The sequence below is a fragment of the Ambystoma mexicanum genome, chromosome 3p, assembly GCF_040938575.1.
Source record: "Ambystoma mexicanum isolate Mex_15411 chromosome 3p, UKY_AmexF1_1, whole genome shotgun sequence".
NCBI lineage: Eukaryota > Metazoa > Chordata > Amphibia > Caudata > Ambystomatidae > Ambystoma > Ambystoma mexicanum.
Window position 1 is genome coordinate 1,223,223,383 of NC_090925.1, and position 21,794 is coordinate 1,223,245,176.

At 44.3% G+C, this 21,794-nt stretch overlaps 1 protein-coding gene across 3 annotated transcripts in view; it reads left to right on the forward strand.

Moving 5' to 3' along the window:
- STING1 (stimulator of interferon response cGAMP interactor 1) overlaps positions 1 to 21,794 on the forward strand; it is a 417,814-nt gene that overhangs the window by 82,628 nt on the left and 313,392 nt on the right. For all 3 annotated transcript variants that reach the window (XM_069652678.1, XM_069652675.1, XM_069652676.1), the window contains exon 2: positions 16,997 to 17,322. In XM_069652678.1, the coding sequence (XP_069508779.1) occupies positions 16,997 to 17,322 (326 nt within the window). The remainder of the gene's footprint in view (positions 1 to 16,996; positions 17,323 to 21,794) is intronic.

Genomic DNA, 21,794 nt, shown 5'->3' on the forward strand with positions numbered 1-21,794 from the left:
TATGAGGTCTTAGGGTTCAAGGTTAATGCGCCCGTGTCTCAAAGGATTGAATCATGGTATATTACCTTATGTGTAAATCCTCCTAGCGTCCTTGAAACATATACTCTCCTCTGATCAAAATGTATAAGGTACATGGGCCGTGTAAAGTCGGTATTTGTTAGTGATCAGTTTCCTAAAGGAACAAGAAAAAGTATGCCTCAATGTTAAGAAGCCTGTGGAGCTATATTCCACTCTAGTACGAGAGATATAGGGTATTAACATTTTTTTACCAAGATAACCCATCACCTCTTGTGTTTAAATTTAACTTTGGGTGTTACCTGAAAGGTCAATGTTGCAGTTTCAAGTAATTACAGTTCACCAGCATTGGTATCTATCAAATATTCAAGCCGTATTCTGAAAAAGGTAAGGGGTATGCATATGTAAAAATATACATATTTGGTTCGCTTTACTGATTCAATACATTCACTAATGTTAGTAGCGGGCGTATCATCGTTGGGAGCTTACCGGCTCAATTGTAATACTGCGACTGTTGTCTGGTCCCGTCGGGCAGTGACTGAAGCATTGCCGCGAGCTCGCCGTTGCTATGGTGCCGTGGTGTGTGATTCTGGTCACGTGATTTATCACGTGACCCGGAAACAAATTAAAGCCGCATTCATAGGGTTAGATTTGTATACAAAATATGTTTACTTGAGGCCAAATTGGGTCAATATACGAATAGGTGATTAGTCAAACATTAAACATACAATATCTCTGATACCATAGTTGAGACAGTATTCGTCCTCTGCCAATGGGGAGGACCCAGCTGGTCATGTGATTGATCACATGACCGCAGTTGCTAAGCAACTAGGTCTAAACAGGAAGAATTCGATGGTGTTCGTATTGTATTTTATGTGCAAGTTTGCATGAGTTTCTGCCGGATACAGGCAAGACGAATCTATTAATTATTCATTTGGAAATTGGCATAATAATGTCACTCGGCCCCTATTAGCATTGAGTGATTATACAGCCATGTTTAACAACATATCTTGCATGAATATTCCAGACATGTTTTTTCCGCATATTTACTGTGAATACAATTCACTTGATATTTGGGACATTAATTAGTGCAGTGTTCCTAAATTAGACATACTTCAGTATCCATACATTTTACAGAAAGACATTTAGCTCATGTTCCTTATTGAGACCGAGTGACAAACATCGAAGTTTGCAAATCATTTTTGCTTCCTGTTGGCGTAGCCTCAACTCTCTGTCCCCACCTCTTGGATGTGGTTGGATCTGCTGAAGTCCGACATATCTGATGTCTTTTGCATCGTCCATTTGATGATGTTCTTGCCAATGAGCGGCCAAAGGGAGTCTGATGTCTTGACTATTCAAGTTGTTTAGGTGTTCTCGTATACGGAAACGTACTTCTCTTATAGTACTGCCAATATATATTTTTTGACAAACACATTGTATTCCGTATACAACAAACTTGGATCTACAATTGATAAAATCCTTAATCTTAATTTCCAAACCTCCATGGCATTTGAATGTTTTCGTTGGTGATAATGTATATTTACAAAAATTACACATTCCACATTTATAGAATATTGCTGGTTGAATCTTTGAAGTTAACCAATGCTCATGTCCAATTGGCTCGGATTTGAGGAAGGAAGGGCATAGTAAATTTCTGAAAGTGGTAGCTTTAGTAAAGATAATATTTGGACACTGTGGAATATAGTTTGCGAGGTCTGTATCCAACAGTAATATATGCCAGTGCTTCTTCAACATTTGGTAAATTAATTTACTGTCTCTTGAATATTTAGTGATGAAGCTTACAAAGTTAGGGTACACAGTTTCCTCTCCTTTAGGTTTTGTTGCTACTAATGTTTGTCTGGTCACTTTTTGAATCGAATCCGTTGTTTTCCTAATCAGGCCTTTAGAGTACCCTCTTGCCTGAAATCTTTCGCCAATGGACTTTCATTCTTCTTGGAAATTAGCAATTTGACTACTATTCCGTCTTGATCTGAGAAATTCTCCTCTTGGTATATTTTGTACAAAGCTGCGCTTATGACTACTGGTCGCATGCAGAATAGAATTGACTGCAGTGTCCTTTCTATGTGCGCAGGTGTGTATTTCCTCTGCATCTATTTTAATTTTAAGGTCCAGAAATACAATCTCATGTTTATCTATTTGGCCTGTGAAATGAATCCCAAAATTGTTGTGATTGAGATCATTTAAAAAATCCTCGAATTCATCTCTTGTGCCTTCCCATATGGCCAGAACATCATCGATGTATCTTTTCCAGATGATAATATGGTGTTGAAAAGGGTTATTATTGAAAATATATTTGTCCTCAAAATATGCCATGAATAGGTTGGCCAGGGATAGGGCATATTTTGCACCCATCGCTATACCTTTGGTTTGTGAAAAGTAGTCACCATTGAAAATAAACTGATTGTGTGTTAAGGTAAAGTCCAATAGATTTTTGATCATTTGTACATTTGTAGTGAGAAGCAGAAAATGTCCTAAAGCTAAAATCAATTGATTCCAAAACCAAAGTGTGTGGGATAGATGTATAAAGTGCTGCCACATCTAATGTTACCAAAGCATAAGTGGTTTTCCATTTAATATCCTTCAGAGTTTGTAGAGTATGCATAGTATCTTTGAGATATGCTGGAATTTTTGGTACCAGATTTTTGATGCTGCTGTCAATATAATCAGCAAGTGCCTCTGTGGCCCCACCCTCTCCTCTCATTATCGGTCTTACTGTTGGTAAATGTTGAAAAGGTTTATGAATTTTCGGCAGAAAGTATATTGTAGGCATCATTGGCTTAGTTACAGATAAAAACGTCTTTTCATCATCAGTTAGGAGCCCTCGATCGTGCCAAACTGTATGCTAACTTTGTATCTAAATATGCCTACTAGATTTCCAGTGGGATAATCAGAGCTATATCAATTTTTTTTTAAAATCACAGTTAATGATTGAAATGTAAAATGATATGATTCTGTTTACCTTTCCATTAATATTCATTTTCTATTTTTTTTGTATGCTTTTACCGAAATACATTTTTCTCCTGCTATTTTTTCCCTGCCCCTCCCGCTGTGTCTGTTCCCTTCCCAGACTTCCTGTGCAAACTAGGATTGTCCACTGAATATGTTTATTGCACTAATTATCAGTAGCTTTACGCCCTGAAGACGGCCTATATAGGTTGAAATACGTGTTGGCGTGACCAAGTTTCTTTTCTAAATGTATATTTAGTATATGTGCAAATAACCAAGTGTGACACAAGTCTCTACATGTATGACTAATTGTTTGTCAAAGGATGAATCTTTTCTTTTCTATTTGGACAATAATGTATGCAAATAATACTTCTGTCCAATGCTGGATTTAAAAATACAGGAACCGTACTTTATACACTTACAAGGTGTCTCTCATATTTATTAACTCACTCTCTTAACTCTTAAACTCTATTAATCAATACGACACTGTTGTGGTATATGAATGAAGGAGAGCAGTCTGTAAGGTTAGCACTATTCATAGATACAGTCTTTTCAGGTGACAGTGGAAAATCACCAGCCTAACCACAGGGCTGCATCCGCCATTATATTGTTCATATTCACCTAAGTTTCTGCTACCTTAGTGGTGCGCACCCACAAACTTCTTTGGGCCAAGTTTTCCACAAAACCTAGTGTCCTATATACAAAAATGTGTTTAGCCTAATGCTGATGAAAGGGGAGAAAATAACCACAACCTGTAACAGAAAGAGATAAGTTCAACACAGATATCAAATTAGGCAGCTCTTCATAGTCAATCCCTAACTTATGTAGTCCATCTCTATGAAGTGAGAAGCCTTGCTCTCAATGTACAATAGTGCGTTAACAACGCACGGTCGTGCGTAAAGCCAAAAGCGGGTTCTCTTCTGGGGGCTGTAGCTGCACAGGAAGGGGCTTGAGGCGATGAAGAATAAAGTCCTATTCCTTGAGGAGGGTCTACCCTTGCGGATAGAGTGACTTTCTGAGTTCAGAATAGCTGGGGAGTGCAGGCCCAGTGAAGGTGAGTATCTTTTAAGGGATTCCCGTGTGTAAAAACAGATGGGTGTGCCAGGGGGCCACCGGTAGGTGATGAGAGTACTCACCGACCCTCGACACAGTCTGAACCAAACTTTGGCAGTCTAGCCCACTTTGTTTGTAGGTGTTAACCCTGCAGTTTCAGGACGCTCTGGCTCTCAGTGGCTGCAGGACGGGACGATCGTCTATGGTGGGACAGTAGCCTTTTCTCAGCTCTCAAAGAAATGAGAAGGATAGTTCCAGTGCAGCACGTCTCAGGAAACAGTGGGGCAGGTCTGCAGGCACTTACAGTGACAGTCACCACAGCAGGTGATACAGGGACTACAAATGCTTTTGGCGTGGTGCACTCTCATAAATCAAGGCCCAGAGGAGCTAGGACAATGAGGTTGGGTGTGAGAAGGCCCAGGACCACAAGTGAGTGATTCCCAACGTCTCGAGTGGCAAGTCAGGACGGCAGCGTTTCTGTGCAATACCCTAGTTTCGAGCTGGATAGTTCACTGGATGGCCCAGGAACACTTCTGAAGCGGCTCTTTCCGAGGGTAAGTAGGAGGTGCTGAGAGTAGTTGTTCCCACTACTCCAAAGGAGTGAAGCGCCCTTGCTTGCCTTCTTGGTACAATGGAAAAGCAGGGGTCCGATGGGACAAATTCGGGGTCAGGGTGCCAAACCTTCCTAGCATGTCACCAGAGGTTCCTAGAGTCGGCTCTTTTGTTAAGGATACTTGGCTCCTTCTGTAGTTCAGAGTGAACTTCAGTTGATCGGCCTGGAATGGATGCAGAGCCCCTTCTCTTATCCAAGACTAATTTCACGCTCAAATCTCAAATAGCCAATGGAATATCTGCTCTCTTGCAAGCACAGCAGGCGTGGCCCAGTCGTGGCCAACAGTGGTTCCAGTCATTCAGGACTATCAGACATATTGGCAGCAGTAGTGTGGATTGGGACCAGACAGTCCCAACCCTCTTCCTACGCACTAGCACACATGGCATGCAGGAGCCCACAAAAGATGTGGTTTTCATGGGAGGCTGCATGCCCAAATAAAGAATATCCAGGTCTCTCGACCTGGGGAAGGCAAAGGGACAAAGTGGCAAAAGGACAGAACAAAATACTTTGTGGCACGGCCATTTTCGGCACTGGCCACAGTCTTGGGCCAAAACGAGGTATGGTCCATAAAAACAAAGTAATACTACTTTAAAAGTAAACTGCTGCCACCAGTTCGTCCTAGGCACACTTGCACAAACACCAGAACATCCTTAGAGTGTGACTAGGGCCATAAAACAAAAGGACCCCTATGCGTGGTACAGTAAGCTACTTGGCACATAGATAAAAAGTTATCAAGAAATGGCAACATAGTCGAAGACCAAGGGAAACATATTTCCCCAGTACTGACAGCCTGAAGGACGTGTCAGTTTCCCCATTACAAATTAGCAAAAGCCCACAAAAGCAAAATGTTTGGGGTTCACAAATGGAGGGAAAATTGCACCTAAGGGAAATCTTTCCTAACAGGGACTCAGGTTCTACTGCTGTGATCACGCACCCAATGAGTCCACACACTGTCTCTGCTCCTCCAGAAATCTATGCATGGTAGGTGGCTGACTTCCCAGTGGTCTGTTGGCCTCTGTGCCCTGCCCCTGACACACTCTGCTTGACAAATGCATGGCTGGCTGGCTTGGGTGGATTGGTGTGAGTTTTGGCAAGTTAGGCCGGATCAGCTGATGTTGAGGTTTTGCAGGGCCCTGAGATATACTGAGCTGGTCGTCTTGTTTGTGACCATTGCTAGACTGGACAGGAACGTGTATGTCATTCACAGTAGATTGCTTTCTTTTTCTACCGACTCCTTTCCTCTCACAATGCACTATATGTCCCTGCACTCCCCTGCCCCTGGTCCGTCTCTACCTGTGGGTGTGACGCCTCTGCTCTCCTTTTTCATCCACATCCTTCTCTTTCTCTCCTCCCCTTTCTTCCTTGCACAAGTCAACCCTAAACTTGTCTTTCTGCCTCTGCCATACACCCCCCTTTTCACTGCATCTCTTCCTCATTTCATACATTCTCACCCTTAAATGCCCCCTCTACACTTCTCCCTTCCCTTCCACACAGTGTTGACATCGCTCTCTTCTTATCACCAGACATAACTCTTGTCTGCCCTGCTCTGGGTCACGCTTTGCAAAACTGTTCTTTACCCTTATTGCCTCTTCCCTGCACCTCAGTGTTTGGCAGTGTGTCCCTTTCTTACACTTCTCTATATTCCTCTTCTTTCTCACTCTCGGTTGTACCCCATTCTTTTGATCCTGCTCCACTCGTGCATACACCTATTACACTCTCTCTCATTGCACACCTATGGCTCCCCAACATCTCTTCATGCTGTGATGATTATGCTCCCAAACCTCTTTTCCCCACACCTTGACCAGACTGTATGTACATTGTACAGCCATCTCCCCGCACCACTCTTGGCATACTCTGATCTCCCTGTACATCTCCTCCTCCCCGCACTTGCGCAATCTGAATGACACAAGGCCAAGTAAGATCCTTGTTTGTGCTCCCTCTGTTCCGCCTCCTTGTCTCGTCACGCCTAGAAACACTTGTGTACAGGTGCGTTATAAATGACTTATCATATCATATCATCTCTATCGTGCACCCAGGAAACCACCCACCTGCTAGCAGAAACTGCTGTATCTCTATCTCGGTTGCTGCCATTCTCCAGCCTCTACCCTGTAAATGCCAGAGTACCACAATGGTGGCCCCTGTCTCGATTCATGAGCTCCTTTTTGATCCCACTGCACCCTTCTCTCTCCCCCATCTCTGCCTTTCTGTGGCTCACTCCCTCCTATTAGCCTGAACATCTCTAGTTTTGAGATTCTCTTCTCCTGAACGTATACCACTCTCTCCTCTGCACTCACATCTCCCTTGCACACTGTTGCCCTTCCTGCCAGTGCTCGTCTGGCCCACCAGGACACCAGGACTTTCCCCAGTAGGCCTCGGGTTGTTTGGCCTCTTTTATTGCTTGGGACCGAACATCCAGGCCAGCCTGAGCCAGTCTGGCTGGTTTGCCAATCACTGACTGGATGGCTGCTGCATTACACATGGGAGCAAGCTTTCCTTTTTTGAATTGTCACCTGTGTCTGCAATAAGGAGAGTAGTGGGAATAGCCCGGGGTGCGCAACCTACACCTGCGCATGTCATGGGATGCAAATGCGATCATGTGAGCAGACAGGGTGTGTGCGGTTGATGCACCACCCCTCCCCCCATGCAGTGCCTCTCACATTGCTGCGCAGGGGCGAGCAACGGGCATGAAAGTAATGCAGCAGCCATCTGCCAGTGATTAGCAAACCAGCCAGTCTGGCTCAGGCTGGCCTGGATATTCGGTCCCAAGCACTAAAAGAGGCCCTACAGCCTCAGGCTTACCAGGGAAAGTCCTAGTGTGGGCCAGTCCAGCACTGCATGTATTGACGAGTGACTGTTGACACACATGAATAGGGAATGTTATAGGCCTCCAGTCAGGCGCGGCTGAAGGTGTATAGGGGCCCCTGCGGAGAGCAAAAACAGTCTAGGCGCCCTTGGGGTGCATACATTACAATGGTGACAAAGATAAGGTTAATAGCCTCTGATTATCAGGAGACGGTCAGCCATCAGGTAGCTTAAACACTGAATGCCCACTGAAGAGCTCTGAACCCATCTTTGTCAGCAAGTGGCTTATGTGGAGGAACCAGTGTTAAAAGGCAATGCAGTAACCCTTCTGTATATCCTGTGGAAAGAAAAAAATGCAGCTTGTAATGCGAGTGCTGCAAAGCACTAATTTTAAGCACCAGAACGAAAATAGAAAAATTAATATTTTGCCGTGTTTCAAGACTGTTGACTGGAAACATGGGAGCAGTTGCTGGGGGACCCATGATGTCACACTCTACCCCCGGGCTTACCTGTTTGTCCTTTGTCGCTTTCTTCTTTGTATATTTCTCTATTCTCCGGGATGTCTGGGACTTGAACAGGTAAGGCCGGTGGTCCTCCGAATTCAGCGTGGAAAGAGAATAGACTCAGAGGAAGAGTTCAGGACTCCAGTAAGGTAAGAGCAGTCAATGGGCCTCATTACAACTCAGGCGTTAAGGGTTAACGCCACCGTTAACCCTTAACGCCTGATTCTGATTTTAACGCCTGCTTTTAGCAGGCGTTAAAATCCATGGCGCTAACCTGCCATGGTGCTAATTACGCCGCCGTAATTTACGGCGGCGTAATTAGCGCCTTCCCCACTCCCATTATGCCCTATGGGGCAAAAATGGGAATGGGAAATGGGGATTTACCGCCCCACTCACCTTGGAATGGGGCAGTAAATCCGCCATCCACCATGGTGTAAACAGAGTTTACACCATGGTGGTAAAGTTGGTGCACTTAGCACCAAGGTTGTAATGAGGCCCAATGTCCGGGAGTGAGCGCGGAACCAGGAAGGGAAACACTACTCGCAAGTATTGTAATGGAGTTGCGAGTGCGGAAGGAAGGAAAGGGGAGCCCAGAAAGGAATGAGCGGAACGGCCTCAGAGAAGGTCGCTTCAGAAATCCAGGAATGAAGGAAGGTGAATATAGATGGTATCGGAACAATGATATGAGGAAAGGAAGGGAACTGTGAGTACACTAGCTGCAAACTCGAAAAGGAGTGTTGAGATGCAGAGCGCCGCGGGGGCGTGCCCTTTTTCTAGGAATCCATGGCTCCGGTGTAAACGCTATAGCGCATCGTGGTTGATGCGCCGGCCATGTTGAGAAGAGTACGGCTCCAGGGTAAGGTGCATCATGGACCAGGAAGTCCAGAAAGGGCATAAACAGCGAGTCATGACAGCAGGCCTCCTCCGAAAACCTGATCCACCGCGTTTGCCCAGATGGGTTAGATGGAACTTTCGCACTAAGCGAGGGGCATTCATGTTCCCTTGTTTGTTCACTGGGAGGATATCCTTTCCATTCCACTAAGTACTGTAGCCAACCTCTTCTGTATCTAGAGTCGCAAATCCTGGAAAATTCAGTCTGATCGTTGACGAGCACTGGGTTGGGTCGGTGAGCTGATCTGGTGGATGCAATATAAGGTTTGAGCAGGGAAGTGTGAAAAACAGGATGAATCCTCTTCCAGGAGTCTGGTAACTGGAGTCGATATGCCACTTGATTGATGACCTCTTTGATATGAAATGGTCCATAGAATTTGGGGGCCAATTTATTAGGATGTAGATGTCGAGGCAGGAGTTTAGAAGACAACCAGACCTTGTCACCAATTCCATAGACAGGAGCAGGTCTCCGTTTAGCATCAGCATGTCTTTTGACATCCATTCTGGCCTTTTTTAAATGTTCCTTAGCATCCATGTGTGTCGTGACTAGTCTTTCAATCCAGGAATCGACCGATGGAACCGGGGTGGAATGAGGTAGGATTGTTGGCAGAACAGATGGATGGAAATCTTGACTGCAGAAGAAGGGGCTTGTCTTAATAGCAGAATGATCTGAATTGTTATAGGCAAATTCAGCTACTGGAATTAAGATTGACCAATCATCCTGGACCTTGGCTGAAAAACAGTGCAAGTATTGTTCTAAGGTCTGATTTACTCGCTCTGTTATCCCATTAGTCTGGGGGTGGTATCCAGAAGACAAGGCACGTTGGATGCCCAGTATGTGGCATAGGTGTTTCCAGAATTGTGAAATATATTGAGGACCATGGTCTGAAATGATCTTGGAAGGGAGGCCATGCAGTCTGCAGATGTGCTTCAGAAATATACCTGCCATTTCCTGGGCTGAAGGTAACTTGTAGAATGGGGTAAAATGAGCCATGTGGGTGAATAGATCGATGGTAACCATTATGGTGGTAAACCCTTTGGAAGAGGGCAGTTCCAAGATGAAGTCGGTGGCAATTACTTCCCAAGGACGATCTGGCAACGTGGGTTGATGGAGAAGGCCAGCAGGTTTCCTATTATCTAACTTATTCTGACTGCACCCCACCACAGGGCCCCTGTTCTTCAACATGGCCCTGGCCTGCACTTAACACACTTGCATCCTCGACATCCAAGACGTCACACTGCTGCTTCAACGATCTTGGCAGCTGAATGCACTGACAATAGACGTGACCGCGCCTGTTGACAAGATGACGTCTGCATCCTAAACAAGTGGATCCTTCCACCTGTTAATCTGAGCCACTAAGCTCCTCGGATTCGACCACATAGGACCCTCCACTCGTAAAGACACTCCTGTCCTGATGAAGGCCTACACCATTAGAGCTCACCTAGCGCCACGCAAAATGGCCGAAACACTGTCGTGTTGACATGTATTATATGTTGTTGTTCAACCCTTGATTGTGCCCACACTCTATGGGCCCCCACCTGTTTATGATTCCACTGAATTCTCTAAGCTTCCTTCCCAAGGAACCTATAGAGAATGAACAAACTGTACAAGTAGATGTCTCAAATATTGACTACTTGATAATTTGTACTTAGGTACTACACGTTGTATGTCCTCAAATGTGAATGTCCTTTGTTTTTTTTTAAAATACCAGTATATTACCACACCACTGCACTTCAAAATAAAACCCTTTTGTGCAGAAGAACAGTTTCATGAGAATTCTGTGACCACCCACACAAGGGGTCACCCACTCAGGGTGTAGCAGTGGTTACTCTTCAGCAGAGATTGACCTGACCTTGCTCATTCATTTTTTGATATTATTCTGACTGCAGACTGGGCAGGCTTGGACATATGCCCTTACTCCATCAATTATGTTAGGCCACCAGAAATGTCTCTGAATATGACGAAGGGTAGCAGTAACGCCTCGATGCCCGGAATGGAAGGTATCATGACAGAGGTTTATGATATTGGTTCTCAATGTTCGTGGGTACTGCCAGTCTTTCATCTTTGAAGAGGTATCCATCTTACGTGACTAAGGACCTTTGTTTTTTTTCTGAGGTAATCCTTCCAAAGATCAGAAGATGGTGTTTCAGCTCGGACCTTTTCCAATAAGGAGTTGGCTTGGGCCACGAACACTGTGTCAGGGAACATTTTTCGGAAAGGCGCGGGCCTCCACTGGCTCGTAATCAGCACGCCTGGATAAAGCATTGGCAATTACATTGTTAGTTCCCGGGACATGACGTATGTGAAACTGATACTGGGCGAAAAAATAAGCCCAATGAGCTTGGTGACTGTTTCTGCATTCCAAGGATTGTAGATAGAATCTGTAGATTTCTATGATCGGTTCGCACTTGAACAGGAAATTTGGCACCAAGGAGTAAATGGCACCAGTCAGTAAAGGCTTGCCGGATGGCGAGCAATTCTTTCTCCATAACTGAATAGTGGGTCTCACTGGGAGTTAAGGTTCGAGATAGATAGGCGATGGGATGTTCTGCTTTGTCCTCGGATTTTTGTTTTAAGACAGCACCTATTGCATGATCTGAGGCATCTGATTCTACCAGGAAGGGTTTATTGATATCCCGTTGAGCCAGGATGGGACCTTGAGTAAATCTCCATTTTAACTCCTGGAAGGCCGCCTCTTGAGCTTCGGACCAAATGAAGTGAAATGTCTTTCTTCAACAATGTGTCTATTGGCTGTACAATGTCAGAGAAGGTGGGAATGAATTTCCGGTAAAAGTTGGCAAGTCCCAGGATGGATTGAATCTGTTTTACTGTTGTAGGGGCTGGCCAAGAAAGGATAGACTCAACCTTGGAGGGATCCATTTCGATTCCCTTTGCACTCAGAACTAACCCGAGGTATTGAACTGTTTGGGCGTGGAGTACGCATTTCTCTGGTTTGGCCAGGAGTTTGTTCTCTCGTAGGCGTTGTAAGACTGATGTCACATGTTTCTGATGTAACTGGAAATCATTGGAATAAATCAATATGTCGTCCAAGTACACTATGACAAAGAGGAACAACATATCCGGAAATACTCTGTCCGTGAATCGCTGAAACACTGCACGGGCGTTTGCAAGCCAAATGGCATTACCAGGTATTCAAAATGTCCAAAGGGGGTCCTGAATGCGGTCTTCCACTCATCGCCTTCCCTTATCCGGATGAGATGGTAGGCGTCTCGTAGGTCAAGTTTAATAAAGATTACAGCTCCCTGGACTGCTTCCAATATGTCGGATATGAGCGGTAGTGGGTAACAATCCTTAAGGGTGCATTAGTTAAGTCCCCGATAGTCCAGGCAGGGTCAAAGTTCCCTAGTGTCCTTCTTGGGCATGAAAAACAAAGAGGCACCGGCTGGAGATTTAGAAGGTCGAATGGTTCCATTAGCAAGATTGGTATCCAGATACTCCTGCAATGCCCTTTTTTCCGGCTCAGAAAGGATAAACATTCTTCCAAACGGTATCACTGCAGAATCTTCTGTGTCGATAGCGCAATCTTCTGGTCGATGGGGTGGTAGTGATTGAACAATATCTGTTGAAAACACATCCGAGTATTGTTGGTAAATCTCTGGTACTTGGGAAATATTGGAAACACAGATGGATGGTCGTTCGGGGATCTGGAGTTCCATAGACACGTTCTGTACCATGTTCTGGGGTAAACAATGGGACAGACAGAATTCAGAGCCTAGAAATAAGGATCCGGCCACCCAATTGATGTACGTGTTGTGTTTTTGTAGCCAGGGCATTCCCAAAACCATGGGGTATTGTGTTGCCTTGACGATGTCAAAACAAAGCATCTCCTGATGATTGTTGATTGAGAGCCGCAGTTCCGTGGTTTGCTGGGTTATGGGTCCCGAAGACAGTGGTTTTCCATCAATTCCTTCGACAGCTTGGATTGTTCCCTTAGCTTCTCGGGGAATGTTGTGTTTCAAGGCCTATTCATGGTCCAAAATGATTCCCATGGCACCACAATCCACTAGGGCCAGGATGGAATGAGTCTCCTTATTGGCGGTAGATAAGGATGTTTGCAGGACCACCAAGGTATTCAATCGGGGGTCATTTAAGGAAGAAGCAGAGGCAGAGCAAGTAACATTCTCCCGAAGCTGGGCTCCGCTCAAGATCAGGCGCTGGTGTTTCCCGAACGCCTGGGTGGAGCGATAGGACAATTCCGTACAATATGTTTATCAGAGGCACAATAGATACAGAGTCCTGTGTTGATCCTACGCATCCTTTCTTGTGCAGATATTGGACCCCGTATGGAGCCCAGTTGCATAGGCTCCGGATCACGAGAGTGCGATGTGGTCGCTTCCTTAGGGCTAGGATATTCCATGGAAACCTTTGGAGAGGCTGTTTTGGTTTTTTCTTTTCCGCCTTTCTTTCCTGGATTCGAAAGTCAATTTGGAGGGACAAGTCTTTCAGGGCTGGAAGGAACTTGGACGGGCTACTCTGGCAAGTTCGTCCTTAATTTCGTCATTTAACCCTCTGCGAAACAGGGTAAAACTTGCTTCCTGGGACCAATCGGCCTCTTTAGCCAACTGCTTAAAGCGCGTTACGTAAGAAAGCATGCCTTGACTCAATTGTTGGAATTCTAGGAGCCTCTCCTGAGCACTGTAAACCTATTCAGGACGATCGAACATAGTTTTGAATGCTTCCACAAACCCGTCATAATTGTCCAGGAGTGGATCTGCAGCATTGACCAAAGGAGTTGCCCAGGTTAAGGCATTGCCTGAGAGATGAGCAATTATAAACCCCACCTTGGCTCGGGGCGTGGAAAAATAGTAGGGTTTAAATGTGAAATGCACTAAACATGAATCAAGGAAGGATCGCAGTGTTTTGGAGGAACCATCATACTTGTCCATAATGCCCCCGACCAGAGCACTTTCCTGTAACGCCGAATCCCGGGAAGGCACGAGTTGTTTTAACGCTGCATTTTCGGCTTTGATGTTGTGAACCTCTGTTGTTAATTCCTGCATTCCTCTCATTAGGTCCTGGACTGCAGCCTCCATATTGAGTTCAGTATCAAGTTCTAGGCGTCTCAGACTGTCACACTTTACCCCCGGTCTTACCTGTTTGTCCTTTGTCACTTTCTTCTTTGTAGATTTCTGTATTCTCTGGGATGTCCGGGACTTGAACAGGTAAGGCCGGTGGTCCTCCGAATTCAGCGTGGAAAGAGAATAGACTCAGAGGAAGAGTTCAGGATTCCAGTAAGGTAAGAGCAGTCAATGTCCGGGAATGAGCGCGGAACCGGGAAGGGAAACACTACTCGCAAGTATTGCAATGGAGTTGCGAGCGCGGGAGCAAGGAAAGGGGAGCCCAGGAAGGAATGAGCAGAACGGCCTCAGAGAAGGCAGCAGGTCGCTTCAGAAATCCAGGAATGAAGGAAGGTGAATATGGATGGTATCGGAACAATCATACAAGGAAAGGAAGGGATGAGCACACTAGCTGCGAACTCGAAAAGGAGCGTTGAGACGCAGAGCGCCGCGGGGGTGTGCCCTTTTTCTAGGAATCCATGGCTCCGGCATAAACGCTAGAGCGCAGTGTGGCTGATGCGCCGGCCATGTTGAGAAGAGTATGGCTCCAGCGGTACGGTGCATCATGGAACAGGAAGTCCTGAAGGGGCGTAAACGGCGAGTCATGACACGTGAGGCCACTTCAATTTGAAAAGGTTGAAAGGCCCTGACACCGTCCCAACTTCCAGTTTTGCATGGGCGTTGGAGACAGTAGCAGTACAAACTGAGTCCTAGGCTAAACTAGGGACATCCCTGGTCCACACTGCCGCGAGATTAGGGACAGAGAGGGTGCAACCAGCACTATTAAGGCATGACAGTGATAAGTGGCGACCCTAGACCAACTTACCTCGGGACCTCTGTGAACTCTGCGAAATGTTAATTTACAATTTTCACTTTGAAAAAATGTAACGTGAAGTCCACAGTCGTTTACAAGATGCTAGAAAACGACTGTTGAGATTACTGTGGCAACACCTCTGTAAATGATATATGTAATTATGTAATCAGGACTGTACTTTTGGACGATATATATATTGCTTGCTATCCCCTTTGCCTATGGAGGAGTTATGCATGTTGGCGTGTGATAAATAGTCCGATGTCCAGTCTTCTTGCGGGGCATCCGACCTGCTGGTTATTAATTCTTTGCCTGTGTGCATTTTGAATAAACAATACATCAGTGTATCAGTGTTTCTTTGGCCCATATGTATGCTACAATTTCTTTGTACCAAACTACAGGCCTCTCTACCTCTAAGATAAGCCTGGCCGCTCTGTAGATGATACCAAATATCTCAGGTGGTACAGCATTTTACTAAGTGTTGGAGTTTGCATTGCCTAAGGTATAGTTTAATAAAGCCCCTCTTTAGACTTTAGAAAAACTGTCCTAACAGAATGCACATCTATAAATGGACCAGTGTGGTGGGTGGAAGGACTAGCTTGATCTGTCCTCAAGTCCATCTGAAGTGATTTTGGGATCTGGGTACAGACACATTTGCACTCCCCCCAAATCCAGAGAAATGAAGGGATCCACGAATCTCAAGTGCTTAGCACACTAAGCTAATTCATTAACCCTTGTGGCACTGAAACATACAAAAATGCCTCTCAACTCTAGTAATTGCACATGATCAACATATTCCCGAAGAATGGTGAAAATGCTACACCAGTTGTTAGTGAATGCACAAACTGTACGTACCACAGTGACCTCAGAGAATGAATTGATAAGATGGAAACCTAGTTGCAGAAACAGCCAGGCAGCAGGATCAAAGCCTTTGCAGTGCCCTATACAACTCTTAGGGGGATGAGCTCTTTGGGACTTGTGTGTTCAGACATGTGCCTGGCCCTCTCTTACATGGAGGCAACTCTCTCTGGTTTTAGCAGCATTCCAAGTGGAGCGGAACGGGCCATATGTGCCAGGCTGTGGGCTGGGTTTCCCACTTTCTATCCGTCTAGCGAGTCATTTATCTGTCTGCATCTACCTCAGTGGAGTCCATATAGGATCCTGGGGCCAGGATCCCTCCGGAGGCTCAGTGGGCACTACTAGACTGCAGCCTCTTTCTTGGAGGTCTTCACATGACGCTCTATGCCATTCACTGACCTCTGATCTTGCGTGGTTTGGGGACACCTCCCTGCACTGCCCTGGAGTGGTCCCCTTATCAGAGGCTGCACAGTGGATGCCCTTCCTGCTATCTTGACACGTGCATTCTTCAATCTTTCTTGTGGGAAAGAGTTTATATGTCCGTTCTCGTTAGCAGTGCACTCCGTACACCACACCCAGCATCTGGATCAGCCTAGAACTGGCTTGCCACGATTCTCTAATACAGGATCACACTAGTCTCTGCTGTGTGGCTCTGGGTATGCTTTCCCTGTCTGAGCTCAGGAGAATCCCTGCTGTTCTCATGTCAACATGCAGCCTTTAATCTCATTTTTAGGAACTGACCCACACTGGCCTAATGTGCTATCACAATATCACAATACAGAGGTATTCTTCTGCGCATGTCTAGTGACCCCATAGAAGATAGATAGAGGTGCACAGCGTAAACTAAAACCATAGAACGTGTTAAATTCTTGTTTGGTTTCTTGACAAGATTCAAAATGGTGGTCACTTATATGACATACCGAAATCGGTGATCTTGTGTTTAAGGAGAACTTGTTTCAAACACAAAAAGGGTTTATTTAAAAAAAAAAGTGTTAATTGCTTAGAAGGGGCTGATAACGTTAGCACTTACACATGGCCGACAACGTTGACAATGGATTCCTAGCAGGTTCTAAAAGCAGGCGGATTCCATGGGACTCTATTTGTTTTGGGCCAGCAGGAAAATCTCACCCTGGCGTGAAACCAAGTGGTATTTGAAGGCAGAGGAGCAATGCACAGCGGAAACGTACATTCCCTTCCTTGCCTCTATTCCAGCACCAAATGGTTTCGGAATACAGTGGTGTGTAAAAGGAAGGGGTGCACTACTTACGCTTTGGTTTTATCCTTTGCTTCTACACTCCAGGGACTTAGAAAAATGACCTCCAAAATAATAGAACATATTTCTGCTAGAAAAAATATGTAATCCTGTGTGGTTTCATATACTTTTTTGCTGTTGTGTTTCCACAGATGGTCCACCCCTCAGAACGTTTCAATTTCCAAAATGACAGCAATATTCCAAAGGAGAGAGGACGCCGATCCTGCGCAGCTGCCGGGATAGGCATGCTTTTCTGTTTGCTTTATTTGGTCATTGAAGGTAGTAGGAGTTCCGATCATGAGCAACAAGGAAGCCAAAATGGCACAGGTGCAATACAGGAGACCAACACGTCCCTCGATAAATTGTATTTTGAACAGATTGCAATTTCTTTACTAATTCAGTTCACTACCGAAACAATATCGGCTTTTATGAAAGGATTATGCGACTTCACAGAAGAAATAACACATTTGAAAACAAGGTAAGTGTTTTACATGACTTCTGCGGAAAATGTTAAAATATTAAAACAGAATATTACCTGTACCCATGTTACAATGTGTACTGTGTATATGTATTTGGGCATATGGACACACCCGTAACTGCGCTAGGTATGTTTTTGTCAGTTTGCCTACTTTAAATAGTACCAGGGACTCCATCGTGATCACAACTAATGGGACTATGCCCCAAGTCACAGTTTAAAATACATTTCCTTGATCAAAGGTTGTGTTCACATGGGCAAACTCCCTTCAAATGATATAATTGGGTTATCCTGTGTACATGATACTAAAGATAAAATGGATATTGTTATGATGTAACCATTTGAACAGTTTTATTACTATACTGGGGGATCCGCCCCCTGACACCTTTGGCACTAAGCCCCCTCTGCCCCCTTGCAATTGCTGCGCATTGAACTCTGCGACTTTGTCGCTTGTAGAGCTACTCCACCAAGGGCTTGCTTCATTCGCAACTCCGCCCCTTGGAAATTGGAAAGTACACCAGAAATGTTGGAGAAATGTGGGATGGAATGATAGCAGACCCATATCTTTAGGGCACACAATGACCCCAATTCAAAGCGTTACGGTATCGTCACTTACCATTTACACAAGTTCATCACACAACTTCATCAGTTAATGTCACTTAATAAACTTCAAACGCCTTAGGAATTGTAGATTTTGAAAGTATACCATCAAAGTTGGATGCATGTGGAACGGAATGCCACCAGACTCATATGAAACGTTACTCGAAATCGTCACTTATACACAACTTCATCAGTGAATGAAATTCAAACGCCTTAGGATCTGTAGTTTTGACAGTATACCATCAAAGTGGGCCAAATGTGGAATAGAATGACACCAGACCCATGTCTGTAGGATATACAATGACCCCAATTTAAAGCGTTACAAATTAAAGTTACACAAAATCGTCACTTATACACAACTTCATCAGTGAATGAACTTCAAACACCTTAGGAATTGCAGTTTTGACAGTATACCATCAAAGTGGGCCAAATTTGGAATAGAATGACACCAGACCCATGTCTGTAGGATATACAATGACCCCAATTTAAAGCGTTACAAATTAAAGTTACACAAAATCGTCACTTATACACAACATCATCAGTGAATAAACTTCAAACACCTTAGGAATTGCAGATTTGGCCAGCATACCATTAAAGTGGACTAAATGTGGAACAGAATGACACCAGACCCATGTCTGTAGGACATACGATGACCCCAATTTCAAGCATTACAAAAATCGTTGCACAAAAAAGTTACACAAAATCGTCACTTATGATTTTATATTATAGGGTGGATAACAGTCACTAATGCCTGGGATGAGCTGACACGTGTTTTGACCTACTCAGTCTTTATTAAGGCTCTATACTTGGTGTGATCACCATGTGTATAGGTTCTTGTTAATAACATTGGCCAATCGTTCTATAAATCGGTACAAAGTGAATAAAATTATCTTTAAAAATTGTTTTATTCATTGACCAATTTAGATACATTGCTCGGATTCTAAATGGAACTGTCAGGCCCTGCAACGCACACAAATGCGTGCGGGGGCTGACAGGCACAGCAGAGCCGGAAGAGGGAAGTCACTGGCAGTCCAAGTGAATGTTTTGTGAGCGTTTTGTGTTTCTGCCTGTGTCTGTGTGTGTAAGTAATGTTTGGGGAGGAGAGGTGTGGAGCATGTAAATGGAAGTGTGTGCATGTTTGACTGCCTGTTAGTGTGCCTGAGGGGGGGGGGGCGGGAGAAAAGATTTTGGCAGGGAGGGGGGGGGGGGGTGAGTGGGATGAAAGTGAGGCTCAGGGGATGAAACCCACCAATGTACACAAAGACTCGCCAATGTGGGAGGGGTGAGGGTGGGCAGGGTATCAGATTTGTGGGCGGGGGGGTTGAGGCTCTGATTTTGAGCTTGGGAGGTGGGGGTGGAGTAGAATGTGATCATTCAACATTTTGAAGACCACACAAAATCAGCTGAAATAAATCCATCCTGTTTGGGTCCGGTCTTCAAAATGCGAATTATCACATAGAACCATAATCTCATCCCTTGCGTGGTCCTAAATCACTGGCTATTCTTTGTGTAGTCGTTGCCTGAAACTCTGGATTTCTTCTTATATATACATTAGACTTGTTAGTTATTGTCCATATTTCATTGTTATCAGTTCAATGTCTGGATCAAAGGGAAGCTCCAGCTCTGACGCAAACTATATTTCCCAGAGAACAGAAGGAGACGGTGTCCACGGGCTGTGGAACGCAAGCGTCCCCTGCACACTCCAGGTTTTTGTCAATTGACAAGCAATAGTTAATGAAGTATTTGCAAGTCAAGTATTTGTTTGAATCAAAAAGGTCTTGGTGTGAGAAAAGCCCACTTGTTAGCTAGTAAATATTAGAATAATTCACATTAGAATTGTTATTCAGATTTCATTCTAGATTGTATTTCAGTTTTATTTCCCAAAGCAAAAACTGGTGTTTTCAAATACATATACAGTTCTTAAATCAACAAACCGAAAACAAACAATCTCATGGTGTGATACATTTCAGCAATATTCTGTACATATTGTCCCATGCATCTCAATACATATTTGGTGCAATCAATAAATATAAATAGAAGAAAAATAGAAAAGATAAAATAAATAATGAGCTCAATGCGTTTCGGGACTTTAAATCTATATCTTTATATCAAGCGATAGCGGTTCAGATCCCTCCTTCATCCCCGTGGTCCTGTCTAATCCGTGACGTGTGCATGCGTGTCGCGCTACTGGTGAACGACTGTTATTCGTCCTGATATTGCTCTTATGTTCGTTGTATCTTTCTTTCATTTTACGTGCTGTTTGCCCCACGTAATATATCCCACAGGGGCAGCTTAGTACATAAATTACTGACTTAATATCGCAAGTCGCGAAATGTCGGAGTTTAATCTTGACACCTGTTCTTGGATGTCTGTCGTAGTCCCCTTTTGTTATATTATTGCAGTTGCTGCAACTTAAACAAGAAAAAGTGCCAAGTTTTTTGGTTTGTATTGTCCTTTGTTGTTTTTAGTGCACTCTGCCTTCACCAATTGGTCTCTTAGGTTCTTTCCACTTTTGTATGCAATTAGTGGTGGTTCTAGGAATAGTCATTGCAATTGTGGGTCCAATTGTATGATCCTCCAATTTATTTTAATGTTTTAATGAGACAAGTAATTTGGTGGCTTTGGCTAGAGTATTTGAGTGTGTATAGAAAGGGAATGTCTTTGTCCTTAGTTTTTACTCTTAGTAGATCTTCTCGGGAAGTTAAGGTAGATCTGTCTGTGGCTTCTGTTATTACCCTTTCTGGGTAGCCTCCTTCTGCGTATATTTGCGCCATTTTGTCCATTTCGAATGTCAAGACTGTATCCGGTGATGTAATCCGTTTAGCCTGCAAAAATTGGCTGTAAGGCAAGTTGTCTCTAAGGTGTTTGGCATGAAAGCTCGAATAATGTAGGCTGTTGTTTAAATCCATTGGTTTTGAAAATAGATTTGTGATGATCTCGCCTCCTATAAGTTCAAGTTCAACGTCCAAATAGTGGATCTTCGGTGTTCCTGTCTCCATTGTGAATTTGATTCTCTCATTCACTGAGTTGATGTATGCTAGGAATTGTTGTAGCTCTTCCTTAGTACCTCTCCAGATTATGAAAGTATCATTGTTATATCTCATCCAGATGACCAATTTGGGGCCCCACTCTGGATGAGAGATGATGAACTGTGTTTCCAGATGATTCATAAATAAATTGGCATACGCCAGAGCCATGGCTGAGCCCATGGAGGTGCCTGATGCTTGTAAGTAGAATTGTTGATTAAATCTGAAAACGTTATTGAATAGTATGATTTTTGTCAATTTTATTACACATTTTGTATATGCTCTGCAGTAATTTTCTTTGAGCAGTGCCCATTCTAAGACTTCTAGGCCTTCCTCATGGGGGATTAACGTATAGAGGCTCTGTACGTTGAAGGTAACCAGGATGTCACTATCTTGCAGATTCCTCATGTTTTGTATTGCATTGAGGAAGTGGGTAGTATCTCTTAGGTAAATTTGAGTGCCCTCTACTATCGGTTGGAGAATTTTATCCACATAGATCGCTAGAGGATCGAAGATACTGTCAGTTCCTGTGACGATCATTCTCAGAGGGGGCTTCTCTAGTTTGTTGTGAATTTTTGGTAGCCCATAAAACACCAGTGTTATGGGATTGGTCTTTAGTAGAAATCTCCTGGTTTTCTCTGGAATCCAGTCGTTGTCTAGGGCTTTTTCCAGTGTTTTTTTATATGGCCTTCATAATCCTCTGAGTGGGGTCTCCATTTATAGGTATGTAGGTGTCTGTGTCGTTCAATAGAGCAAGGCATTGTGTATTGTAAAATGTGGTTCCATCACCACTATGGTACCTCCTTTGTCTGCTGGTTTAAGAGTCAAAGTGTGGTCATCTGCTTGGTC